The sequence below is a fragment of the Poecile atricapillus genome, chromosome 2 (genome assembly GCF_030490865.1).
Source record: "Poecile atricapillus isolate bPoeAtr1 chromosome 2, bPoeAtr1.hap1, whole genome shotgun sequence".
NCBI lineage: Eukaryota > Metazoa > Chordata > Aves > Passeriformes > Paridae > Poecile > Poecile atricapillus.
The window spans coordinates 16,451,526-16,463,669 of record NC_081250.1 but is presented as its reverse complement, the minus strand read 5'-3'; the positions used below and the strand labels follow the sequence as shown (position 1 = coordinate 16,463,669).

Here is a 12,144-nt window from a genome sequence, read left to right as displayed (position 1 = left end):
TATCTCAAGTTAACCATCTTTCTAACTGTAAAATGTTAGATAAGACAGAGGTTTTACTACTGTTTTGGTGTGAAAACTTATGACATCGAGAATTTACTACTTCAGGGAATTAGTTTTGAACTTTAGTCGGGTTTACTGACTAATCACATGACTCATTTTCATTTTTCCTTTAAAAGGCGTTACCAATTTAGCATGCCAGCTTGAAAAAGAAACCACACAGAATCCTATATAAATTACTTCCACAGACAGCCTATTGCTCCACACCACTGGGATTATATAAGGTAAGAATTATATAGCTCTAGAGATGACAAAGATATGTTTTATGTTATGACTGGAAGGTAATTAATTTTCTATTACTTGCTATTTAAGTGATAATTTAGGAAAAATGCTTAAAAGGTACTTTAGAAATGAAGGAATTTTGTTGGGCTTTGCAGCTTTAGTTTAGCAGTTACATTAAAATAAGAAATCATCGAATCATAGAAATCATAGACAATTCTGAAAGAATTTAAAGGAAACAATTCTTGTGTCAATTTTGAATTTACATTATTAGTAAAATAGAATTTACTCCTAGAAAGCCAGATCCTGTTTTCCTAATTTTTGCTAGGTAGCTTTTTTTTCTGTATTTTTCTGTTCTTAATGGAACCTAGAAGTAAATTTTTCAAAGTATGAATCTAAGCAGCTACTCTTAATTTCACCTTTCAAAGCAAACCTCCAAGAAATGATAACTCTGAGTGATGTGTGGGGCTGTGAAACAGCCTCATCTCTGCTTCACTATTGTCAGTCAGTGACTGAAAAAGCCTCTTTGGGACCTGCTGTGCTATCTCTGAGATGGGAAACTCTCCCCACTGCCAAGAATCCCCCACAAAACCTTTCTAGAGGAATATTCTCCTCTTTGTGGGTTGTAGGATGTCCAGGAGGGTGGCAGGGCTTAGAGATGGGCATCAACTGCTTGGTTTCAAGTTTGGCATTCGTGAGTTCTAATTAGTTCAACTGAACTGATTCTCATCTGACAAGTTCTTTTCCCAGAATCAAGGAAAGTTAAACCATCTGTCAATTCTATCCTGAGATATTTAATTTGATGCCAAAAGGAACTCTTGTCTTTGCCATCTGATTTGTTGGAAACTTTTACATTTTTTTTTACCAGAGGTTAAACAGTAAACCAGAGTTAAACAGTAAACTAGAGTTAAACTGGTGAACCAGGTTAAACAGTAAAACCAGAGGCTAAACAGTAAAATGATGCATGGGATGCATGATGCATGAGAGAATTTGGGGAATTAAACAGGTGATTTCCCCTAAAAATAGTGACAAGAGGAAAAACATAGTACATCTCTGGTCACTTGTGGGCAGTATCATTTGTCATCACAACCAACAGTAGATCATTCCAGATTAATTAAGTTTTAAACAAGTTTGTGTGTTTGTGGAAAGTTCACCTTTTAACCTAGTATTTATCAATGGTAAATGCATAGTTGTTGGACTGGACTGACATGACTCCTGTCTTGTGCAGCCCAGGAGATGGAGATTGAGACTGCAGATGAAGTTGCTATTGTTGGAATAGGATGCAACTTTCCCGGAGGTAAGTTTGGGGTAAAAGCAAAGCAGGCTGTGAGTGTGAAAAACAGAGCTTTTTATTAATGTTGAAATGGAGGAAACCAACATGTTTGTCCCTTAGTTGAATTTGTTATTTTGCTGCTTGTGGATCTTTTTGAAAGGTGGTACTGTGGTGGAAATTACTTGGCTTGAATTTGTCTCAGACACACAGACAGACAGACAGACAGACACAAAAGAAGCTGCAGCGCTGGCTGTGGACAGGGCATTGAGCTGCACATGAAACTGAAACTCATACAAATGACCTGAATGAGTCTGGGATGATTTGAACTTTCTGTGGGTTCACTGGCTGGTGATTGTGCATTGTAACAGGACTCTAGAGCCATAGGGACAGGATAGATGAAGGGCTGGACATTCTCATCAGCAATGCCTGTAATATAAACAGGTTGGGTTTTCCTAAAAGAAAACTTCCTGCTTTATTACAGTACTGACAGCAGATGCAGTGAGATGGTAGGGAAACGGGGAGAGAAAGTGGTTAAGGATTTTGTGGGGTTCCTTTGCTTTCAGACAAACAGTGAGGGGATCAGTCATGCTTTTCCATTTTCCTCTCACAAAAGCATGATAATTTCTTTCTGTTCCAAGTCTATCTGAGCAGCCTAGATTTACATGTGGGAGGTCCTTGTTGCTGATTGTACATTTCTGAGTCTGCATGGAGTGGGGATGTGCATAATTTAATCTGTTTTAAAAATTTTGTACAACAGGAGATGGAATTGACAATTTCTGGAAAGTCCTGGAGGAAGGCAGAAACTGCACTGTAGAAATTCCCCCTGAGAGATTTAATGTCAAGGAGTGGTATGATGCAGATGCTAACAAGCCAGGAAAAATATGTACAACACGAGCTGCTCTTCTCGATGAGTGAGTCTGTTATCCTGCTGCACCACTGATTTTTGTAGTACTTAGATTATGGGTACAGCTGCTCAGGGGCTGTGACTAGTGTGAAGAATAGGAAACAACAGTAAAGTCAGCATAGGTGTCTTTTATTTGAATTCCACATTCACCTTAAATCCTCAGGCTGTAGAGCTTCAGTCGAAGGAGAAGTTGACATGCACAGAAGAAATCATACTGTGTCCTGAGATTTATACTTGGCAGGGTTGAACCATAGGACCCAGAATTAATTTAGTGCTTAGTCCCATGCTAGATATTGAATCCTGGACTGAATCAAGAAATTATAGAAGGCAATATAAATCTGATCTTGGGACACAAGATTACATTTGAACAGGATCTTTTGTATGCATAGGCCTATTTTGAAGGTGCTTTTAAAGACACACACATACACAGAGAAAGCATTTTGAATGAATTGTAGGAGAGGCATGGGTATCCCTTGAAAATACCTGAGCTGATCCTCTACTTTTTGTTTTCAATTGTAAAGCATAGGTCTGTATTGGCTAAAAACAGTGTAGAAAACAGTATTTGTTTATAACTTATTGTCTATGGCCACATTACAGCAGAGGGAGTCTCATTCTGCACATTTCATAGTTTGAGGAATCCAGCTGATAGTAGTGCAATAACTATGAGAATAAAAATGGGCAGGAGTGGGCTCTTAACTCTGAAATGCAGTATTGTTGAAAAGATGACATACTTTGTGGTGGGACATAAAACAACTTGTCTTATAAATATTTTCATCTGAATTTCATAAATGGGAACTGTGGCTTAAACACCAGTTACTGCTCTGCTTTTCATGAAGTTGCAAAAAAGGTTTACTGTGAGTCTAGAAGTAAATGTATCTTATACACGTATGTATGTCGTGTCATATCCTATTCTGGTCTGTGTATTTCAGATTTAATTCATTTGACAACCATCTGTTTGGGATTAATAATATGGAAGCAGAACGTATGGATCCACAACAGAAATTACTAATTGAGTGCACATACAAAGCCCTGGAGGATGCAGGAGTTCCTGTAGAATCTGTCAGTGGCACCAAAACAGGTGTTTTTATTGGTAAGATGAAAATTTTATGGCAAAGTGTGTTTGAACCTCACAAAGATTGGAGGCATCCTTCATAACCTTTCGATATGTTATCTGTCACTGGATCTAGGCTGGATTTAGACTGGAGATCTAAGGCTACTGTGCTATGGCAGTACTGGTTACTTCTGGTAAGAATTACCAGGCTACTCTAGAAGCCTAGCTCCATGGCTATCTGGCAATTGATGTTTGACATGTCCACATTAGCCCCTTATCTTCTGAGCTTCTACACAGTCCTACACTTTTTCCCCAGTATACTGTTTTCCAGTATAATTTTGGTTAAGGTGTTCAGGGGATTAACATCCCTTTAAAGCAGCAGAAATCCTCCTTCTGGACATTAGAATGGTACCACGGTGCACTTGTCCAACTTCCTTTGTCAGTACCCAAAAAGTTACAGAGGAGATGATCTCAGATGCTGTTGAAAGATATTTAAAAGACAATACTAGAGTAACAGCACATTATTGCTGGTGTAATCTATGTCTCTTTTAAAAAGGAGCTTTCTGGGGGAATTTGGTTGATGTACATATAGGGGAAATGCTTTAGATTACCTTTTAGTCTGAGAGATGCTCTTCTTCCACTGGGGGCACTATTCCTTGCTCTCTGGATAGAGTTACTGCACTTTCCACACGTGCTCATGGACTTGGAGATCCACAATATTTCAAGCATACTGTTCCCAGAAAGAGCACACAACTGCTCTCACAGGCATAGTAACAGAATAGTAAAGTTCTTTTTTACTACTTCTTACTGGTTGCAAATGTGAAAAACAAAGGTAAATACAAATTACTGGATGTAGTTTGTGCTGTGACCTTTAACGTGGTACATCTGAGGAACTGAAGCTAAGTTCTTGTACATTTATGTCTGAACTACCCTCCTTGTTGATAAATATTCTCATAGCTAAACTAAACCAACCAATCTCAAACTAAGATACGGGGGTCTCAGCAGGCTAGAGAGAGCTTAGCTGCATCCTACAATGAGCTGAGTCACCATGAACAGCCTGTCATTTCCTGGGAAGGCAGGATTTTCAAGTGTCTGGTATGTTTGTGTAAGCTGAGTCCGGGGGAATTGCTGTGAGTTTTGCCTTTGACTTGTGATGGAGCAAAGCTTCATGACAGGAGCACTGATGCCACATTGTTTCATCTTAACACTGAAAACCAAACCACACCACCAGGTTTTGAGCTGTACATACCTATTGTTGGCTTGGGTTAACTTGACGAGTATCTGATTTTTTCCAGGTCTCATGAATCGAGACTATGAAATCATAGCCAGCAGAGCACTGAATAAAATAAATCATTATGATGGAACTGGAACAGCAATGAGCATTGCTGCCAACAGGGTCTCTTTCACATTTAATCTGACTGGACCTTCTCTGACTGTTGACACTGCGTGTTCATCTTTTCTTTTTGCTCTGCACTACGCCTTGCAAGCCATTAAATCAGGTAATGGGACTGAAGAGGTGCTGGACAATGAAATCAGGATTTCTACTGTTTCTGTCTATCACCTGGGCCATATCAACATGGGTGTGTTTCTGTTTGACTCCAGGAGAATGTGAGGCAGCAATCTGTGGTGGGGTAAACTGCATCATTGATCCCTGCACCTTTGTATCTCTCAGTAAAGCAAAAATGATTTCTCCAGAGGGCATAAGCAAACCCTTCTCCAAAAAAGCAGATGGCTATGGAAGGGGAGAAGGCTGCGGTGTTGTTTTCCTCAAACCACTGAAAAAGGTAAGATTGCTTGTGAAGCAGCCTGAAATAAGACTGGTTGCTTGCCTGAATTTTGTGTCTTCAGCTCTAATAATGACTATTCCAGAGAAGTTTCTCCAATTCAAGTTTAAGATTAATGAAGCATTTCTTAAGAATTTGTGCACTTCCCCTAGCATAGGGAAAGGATCCCACATTTAAAAATTCATTGTCATGTTCTAGTTGTTCTTGGTTTTGTTGTGGTGTTTTGTTGTCTTCTTTAAAGAGAAAGGATGAGTTTATTAAAGATAATTCAATTTTTCATGGGACAGGCAAAGGAAGACTACAGCAAAATCTGGGGTGTGATAAACATCAGTGCAGTCAATCAGAACGGCAGGTCCACAACTCCAATCATGAGACCATCTCAAACAGGGCAAGAGGAGTTACTGCGCAGCATTTATGAAAGTCATGTTGATCCCTCAGTTCTGCAGTACATTGAAGCCCATGGCACAGGAACTGCTGCTGGAGATCCTACTGAAGCTGAGAGCCTGGGTAGCGTCATTACCAAAAACAGGTCTTCCCGAGTTTCCATTCTGAAAATCGGTTCAGTGAAGGGAAATATTGGACACACGGAATCAGCTGCTGGAGCAGCTGGGTTAATCAAAGTGCTCCTGATGATGCATCATGGAAAGATTGTTCCATCCTTGCATTACTCGAAGGAGATGAGCAGCATTGATACAGAAAAATTAAACCTTGCTGTTGCCACAGCTGTGGAGCCCTGGGAAGAGTCCAGTGAATATGGAAGAGTAGCTGGCATCAACTGCTTTGGATTTGGAGGAACCAATGCTCATGTTGTAGTCAGGCAGATGAAGCAGCCAGAGCCTCTTCCCGCCTTTAAGAAGCCCCTGGAATTAGTTCTGCTGTCAGCAGCATCCCCTAAGTCCCTTCAGATGACAATGGCTGATACAGCTGAGCAGCTGAGCACAAGGAACTCCGTAACTCTCCCAAGCCTGGCCTATACCTCTGCCTGCAGAAGAAGCCATGCCAACTACAGGTACCGAAAAGCGTTTGTCACAAATTCCCTCCAACACTTGCAGCAAGAGCTTAAGTCAGCAGTGAGCATGGAACCTGCCATGTCCAAAGTGAAACCACAGCTGGTGTTTGTGTTCTGCGGCAATGGTGTAACGCTGAAGGAGTTCAGTGAGGCAATGCTGAGCTCAGAGCCGGTGTTCAGAGACAAGTGTAAGGAGATAGAAGACCTTTTTCAGCAGCACACTGCCATCAGCCTCCTGCCAGCAAGAAATCATAGCCCAAAGGATTTGTTGAATCCAGAGCTTTCCCAGCCCTTGCTGTTTGCCTTACAGGTTGCTGTAGCTTCCCTCCTGAAGCACTGGGGTGTTAATCCCGTTGCTGTTGTTGGCGCCTCACTGGGGGAAGTTGCTGCTGCACATATTGCTGGGTACCTTTCTCTGGCAGATGCAGTCAAAGTGATTTATCACCGGAGCAGGCTGCAGGCAAAGACTGCCCGTGGCAGAATGCTGGTGGTTGGAAACATCCCTGTTGAAGAGATTGCTGAACGCCTGCATCCCTACTCAGGAAAGGTGTGCATTGCTGCTTTCAACAGCCCCATTTCCTGCACCTTGTCTGGGAGTGTAGACGCTGTGGAAGCTGTCCAGAGAGAGTTGGCTGAAGTTTTCAGACAGAGAAACATCTTTCTTCATGTTTTAAATGTTCCAGTTGCATATCACAGTCCCAGCATGGATATGATACTCAGGGAGCTGGAGGAACAGATAGAGCCTTTAGAAAAGCAGAAGGGGGAAATGGAAGTGATTTCAACACTGACTGGAGTTGCTGCATCTGAAAATGACTTTGCTCAGGGGAAATTCTGGGTGCGGCATACTCGTGAGCCTGTTGCTTTCACACAGGCCATCCAAACTGCAGCCAGAGGCAGGGAAAACGTGGTGTTTGTAGAAATAAGTCCTCACCGAGCATTGCAACGAAGCATAAAAGAAACACTAGGAAAAGACACAAAGGTGTTGTCTTCTTTGCAAACGGATGCAGAATATCAGACGCTCTTCACCCTGGTAGGAAATCTGTTTGAATTGGGGCTTAATCCCAGCTGGCAGCACTTTTATAATGGGTATCAAAGTGTTCCTGTAGCCATTCCACGATATCAATTTGATCGCCAAAAACTCATGGGCTGTCTGGATATCCATCAGCAAGCAAACCAAAGAGGTGGCAATGCCAGTCATCCTTTGATTTATGGCATAAACACTGACAACATGGAGTTTGGCTGCCTGGTGTCTCAGGACACAACACCATACTTATATGAGCACAAGAACAATGGCGTGGCCTTAGTCCCTGGTGCTTTCTATGTGGAGCTTGGTCTGGCCTCTGTGATGAGCAGCTCAAGACCTAAAGTGCCTCTGAGCACTTGCCAGCTGAGTATCAGCTTTTCTGCACCATGTGTTCTCACACAGAGTTCCCAAGTGCTGAGTATCAAGCTGAGTCCACAAAAAGCCATGACAACCTTTGAGGTCCTCTCTTCCTCCAATGCAGTTTATGCTGCTGGTCAAGTGGCAAAGGGGCTTGAAGGTGTGGTGGAAGAAAGCAGCATCTCCTTCCAAGCCATCTATCAAAGATGCAGGTCAGTGATTAGGAAAGAGGAGGTTTATGAAGCACTGTCTCAGGTTGGCTTTCAGTACGGCTCCATATTCAGGCAGCTCAGTGATGTTCATTACTGCCAGGAGATAAAGGAAGCTATAACAAGCATAAAGGTGAAGGAGGAGACTGTCAGAGACATGTACAGCTACTGTATCCACCCAGTGCTGCTTGACTGTTTTCTGCAGATGACCGCCGTCTTGACCTCAAGGACACTCCAGTCCAGGGCAGGTTTTCCTTCAGGGATAGGCAGCCTGGTGGTGCTCCGCCCGCTGGAGGAGGAAATGATGATATACATGAGAATGAGCAAATCCACTGGAAACTGCCTTGAGGTCTGTGGATGCTTTGTGGACAAACACGGCTCTGTTTTGGCTGAGCTCAAGCGTGTTGCCATCACTTTTGTGAAGAAAGCAACTTCCAGGGACAATGAGTTCTTGTTTGAAAACATGTGGAAAGAAATCTCTCTTTCACAGACAATTGGACATCTGAGGGTTAAGCCCAGAGCTGTCGTGTTTGCAGACAAATTTGGGATAGCTGAGCAGCTTAAAAAATACTTGCATCCTGCTTCAAGATATGTTATGTATGAAGGCTGGGAATGCCTCATGGAAGAGGATTCACAGAATAAAATGAGAGCAGAAGTTGAGGATTATGATGAAATCCTCTTCTTGTGGGGAATTCAAAAGTTAAATGAAGATTTCCCAAGTGAAGCAGTGGATCAGTTGGCAAAGTGCTGTGAAGCCTATCGCCAGATAGTGGTGGCCCTAAGAGAGAAGACGTGCCGCTGTTCCGTCAGAGTGATCACCTACAGAACAACAGAGAGATATGTGGACCACATCAACTGTGGGTTTGCATTGTATGGCATGACCAGAACTTGTATTGTTGAAGTTCCAGAAGTCACATTTCAGCTGATTGACCTCAGCTCCTCCACTTCCCTGGACATCTCAGCCTTAGCAGATGTTCTTGTCAAATACAAAGGTGGGGACTATCCAGAAGTTTGCATCAGCCAGGGAAGAATTTATGTGTCTGAAGTTAGACGCACTCCTTTTGTAGATGCAGATTACATCCAACCTGTAAGATCTCTCCAGGAATCACAGCCATTCACTTTGTACACTTCTGATCCATACACAGCAAAGGATTTGTCTGGAGAATTATGCACCGATGCTGCTACTCAGATTGACAAACAGAGTGTTGAAATTCAAGTAGATAAAATTTGTCTGCATTCAGAAGATTATTTTCCCATTAGTGTTTCTAGCTGCAACTTTGGTAATACACTGTATTGGAACTCACAAGCAGGAGACAAACACAGGCTTCTAGGTCTTGATTTCAGTGGCACAGTCACTGCAACAGGCATTGATGTAAAAAGAGTGAAAGTGGGAGATTATGTGGTTTCATGCTATCCCACTGCTGCATCATCCAGAGTTGAGATTCCAGGAACAGTTTGTTTCAATGCAAGAAAATTCCCATTCCTCCAGAATGTCCCTTGTGTGTCATACTTCATCATTGCATGGGAAATCTTCACTCAGAGGTTACCCAAGGGGAAACATGGCAGAACCTTGGGTATTATTACTACAGAGCCATCATCAGTTTTGTGCCATGTTCTTTCAGCAGCAGCAGAAGAGATGGGCTGGAGAGCAGTCCTTGCAAAGCCCACTCCTAATGTGTTCCAGTATATCAACCTGTGCAGTGCCCTTCTTATTCTTCCTCCAGCCAACAGACTGTCTCGGGAGGATCTGGCCCACATGTACTTTCTTAAAGATGTGGTGATTTTGTGTGGCAATCAACAGTCTGAATGTATCCAGAATGTCAGTGAAATTGACCATGAAAACATCACCTTTCATATCCTCACTGTTGCCAGCCTTTTCCGGAAAGCACCTCTAAAGGAACTGCAGAAGACTGTACATGCCTGGATCAGTTCCATGGATATGAAACAGTTTAACTATCTCTCAGGTTCTGTTTTTCAGCAGCCTGAGAACTTTGAAGGGCTAAAATCTGTGACGTCCTATTTTACCTGCTCTTCTGTCCCCCTTGCTGTTCTGAGAAGGCAGAAGGACATCAGTGTGCTTTCAGACATTCCATTGTACGAGCCCCAGAAGCAGCTGTTTAAGCAGAATGCTGTTTATGTAGTAGCTGGGGGGCTCACTGGGCTTGGCTTTGAAACGGTGAAATTCATAGCTGAGAACGGAGGAGGGTGCATTGCAATACTCTCCAGGAGAACTCCCAGCAGTGAGAAGCAAAAAGAGATAAAGGCTTTGCAGCAACAGTACAAAGAGACCAAAGTGGTGTCTGTGCAGTGTGATGTGGCTTCGACCAGTGATGTTGAGAAAGCTTTCCAGTCCATTGCCAACACCTTTGTGGGGACTCCAGTCAAAGGGGTATTCCAGAGTGCTGTTGCTTTACACGATGGCCACATTGAAGTCCTGAGGCTGGCTGACTTCCACAAAGTGCTGAGCCCAAAAGTAGCAGGAACCCTAAATCTTCACTGGGCTACCAGAGGCCAGGAGCTTGACTACTTTGTGTGCTACTCCTCGGTTACTTCCTTTCTGGGCAATGCCACCCAGACAAACTATGCAGCTGCAAACTCTTTCCTGGATGTCTTCTGCCTCTACAGGAGGAACCGTGGGCTTTCAGGCCAGGCCATTAACTGGGGTGCTTTGAACCTTGGCATTCTGCTCAATCAAAACCACATTCAGAGCATCCTGGCATCCAAGGGCATAGACATTCTGCAAGTGCATGAAATTCAGGACTATCTCAGAAAGACCTTACTTATAAACAACCCACAGCAAGCTGTTGTGAAATTGAACTTTCAAGCTTTGTATCATCATGTTTTTACTCAGATTATTTCTCTCAAAAGTCGCTTTATATCACTTATGTCAGAAGATTTCAGGAACAAGATTGAAACCTCTGAGGAAACTGAAGTCCCAGAGACTGCCTTTCTCAAATCTGAGGACTACATCACCTCACTGTTGAGTGACCTCACAGGAGTGAAAGCAGATGAACTAACCATGAATACACCGCTTTCGTCTTTGGGCATAGACTCTATGTTAGCTATGACAATTCAGAACCGTGTCTTTCAGGAGCGAAAGGTGGACATACCCCTTGTGAAACTGCTTGATCCTCACACAACTCTGTCAAGTTTAGTGGTAGTTTTAGAAGAAACAAGCAATGCAAATGGAGCACTTGAAAAGAAGAATGCTGTGGTTGAAAGTGCAGAAAATGATACTTTGCCATAGTAGTTTTCCCAATTAGGAATTGTGTAACTTTGACAACACTCAGACCCTTTGCAGCATCTAAGAATATGTCTGTCATTGAAGACAGGGTAGAACATCTGGTAGTTCTGGATGTACTCTTCTGCATTGACCCAGAACCCCTTTTGCCAGGTTCTTCTGCCATTATTCTGCTAGCTGTTTTGATTTCAGTCAGTTGTTTGACTTCTTACTTTCAATGTCTTTTACCATAATTTTCAATAGTTTTAACTGGTAATAAGTAGGTAAATTCCTTCATATTTTATTGCACATTGCATTTTTTTAACTGTATTCAAGTTTTGATGAAAATTGTATATTTGCACCTCTAAATAGTAAATATATACATAAAGCTGAATAAACTTATCAGCATTTTTGTCATATTCTATTGTTAATATGTAATTATTTTTTTTAATATTACCAAATGTTTATAAATACAGGCTTCTTTTTGAAAGTTTGATGTTGTGAACCTAGTGTCTTGCTTATGTCTTCAAAAATATTAACAATTTACCAATTGTTACCTATTGTGAAGCATACAGTAAAGCAAGTGTTTTTTATTATGAATTAACCAATTTTTATGAAAGCCCAAATAAAAAAGAGTAGTAAAATGTTTAAAAAAAACTCCTAAAGTGTATTTTTATCTTATTTGATTTTTTTGTCACTCATCTGCTCTCATACTTTAAATTTTGTAACCCCAATACCTGCCCTTCTTTTGTTCCAGTGAGAAAAAACAGACTTTTCCACAAAGAAACTGAAGGAAACTTTGTTTATAGTCTCTTAACACGGGAATAGGGTATGGTATTATTCCTTCTCTTCTCCCTAATTATGAGGAGTTGTTCCTTGCAGATCTGGTAGTATTCTCCAATGCGTGGAGTATCCATGGCCTGTGGGGTCTGCCTGAAATAATCCAATCCCCAGGCTGAAAAGTTCCCTTAGTCTCTCTTAGCTCTGGTGCACCAGCCCCAAAGATCTTGGTGGTCTTATGCCAAAAGTACTCAGGC

The 12,144-nt window shown here is 42.0% G+C and overlaps 1 protein-coding gene across 1 annotated transcript; it reads left to right on the top strand.

The window, feature by feature from the left end:
* The first annotated feature begins 217 nt into the window (after positions 1-217).
* On the top strand, positions 218-11,757 carry LOC131576080 (uncharacterized). Its single transcript, XM_058832403.1, has 7 exons — positions 218-281; positions 1,505-1,573; positions 2,307-2,460; positions 3,383-3,543; positions 4,800-5,003; positions 5,107-5,288; positions 5,576-11,757. Exons 2-7 carry the CDS (start codon positions 1,513-1,515, stop codon positions 11,132-11,134), a joined length of 6,321 nt encoding a protein of 2,106 aa, XP_058688386.1. The 5' UTR covers positions 218-281; positions 1,505-1,512; the 3' UTR covers positions 11,135-11,757.
* The last annotated feature ends 387 nt before the right edge of the window (positions 11,758-12,144 follow it).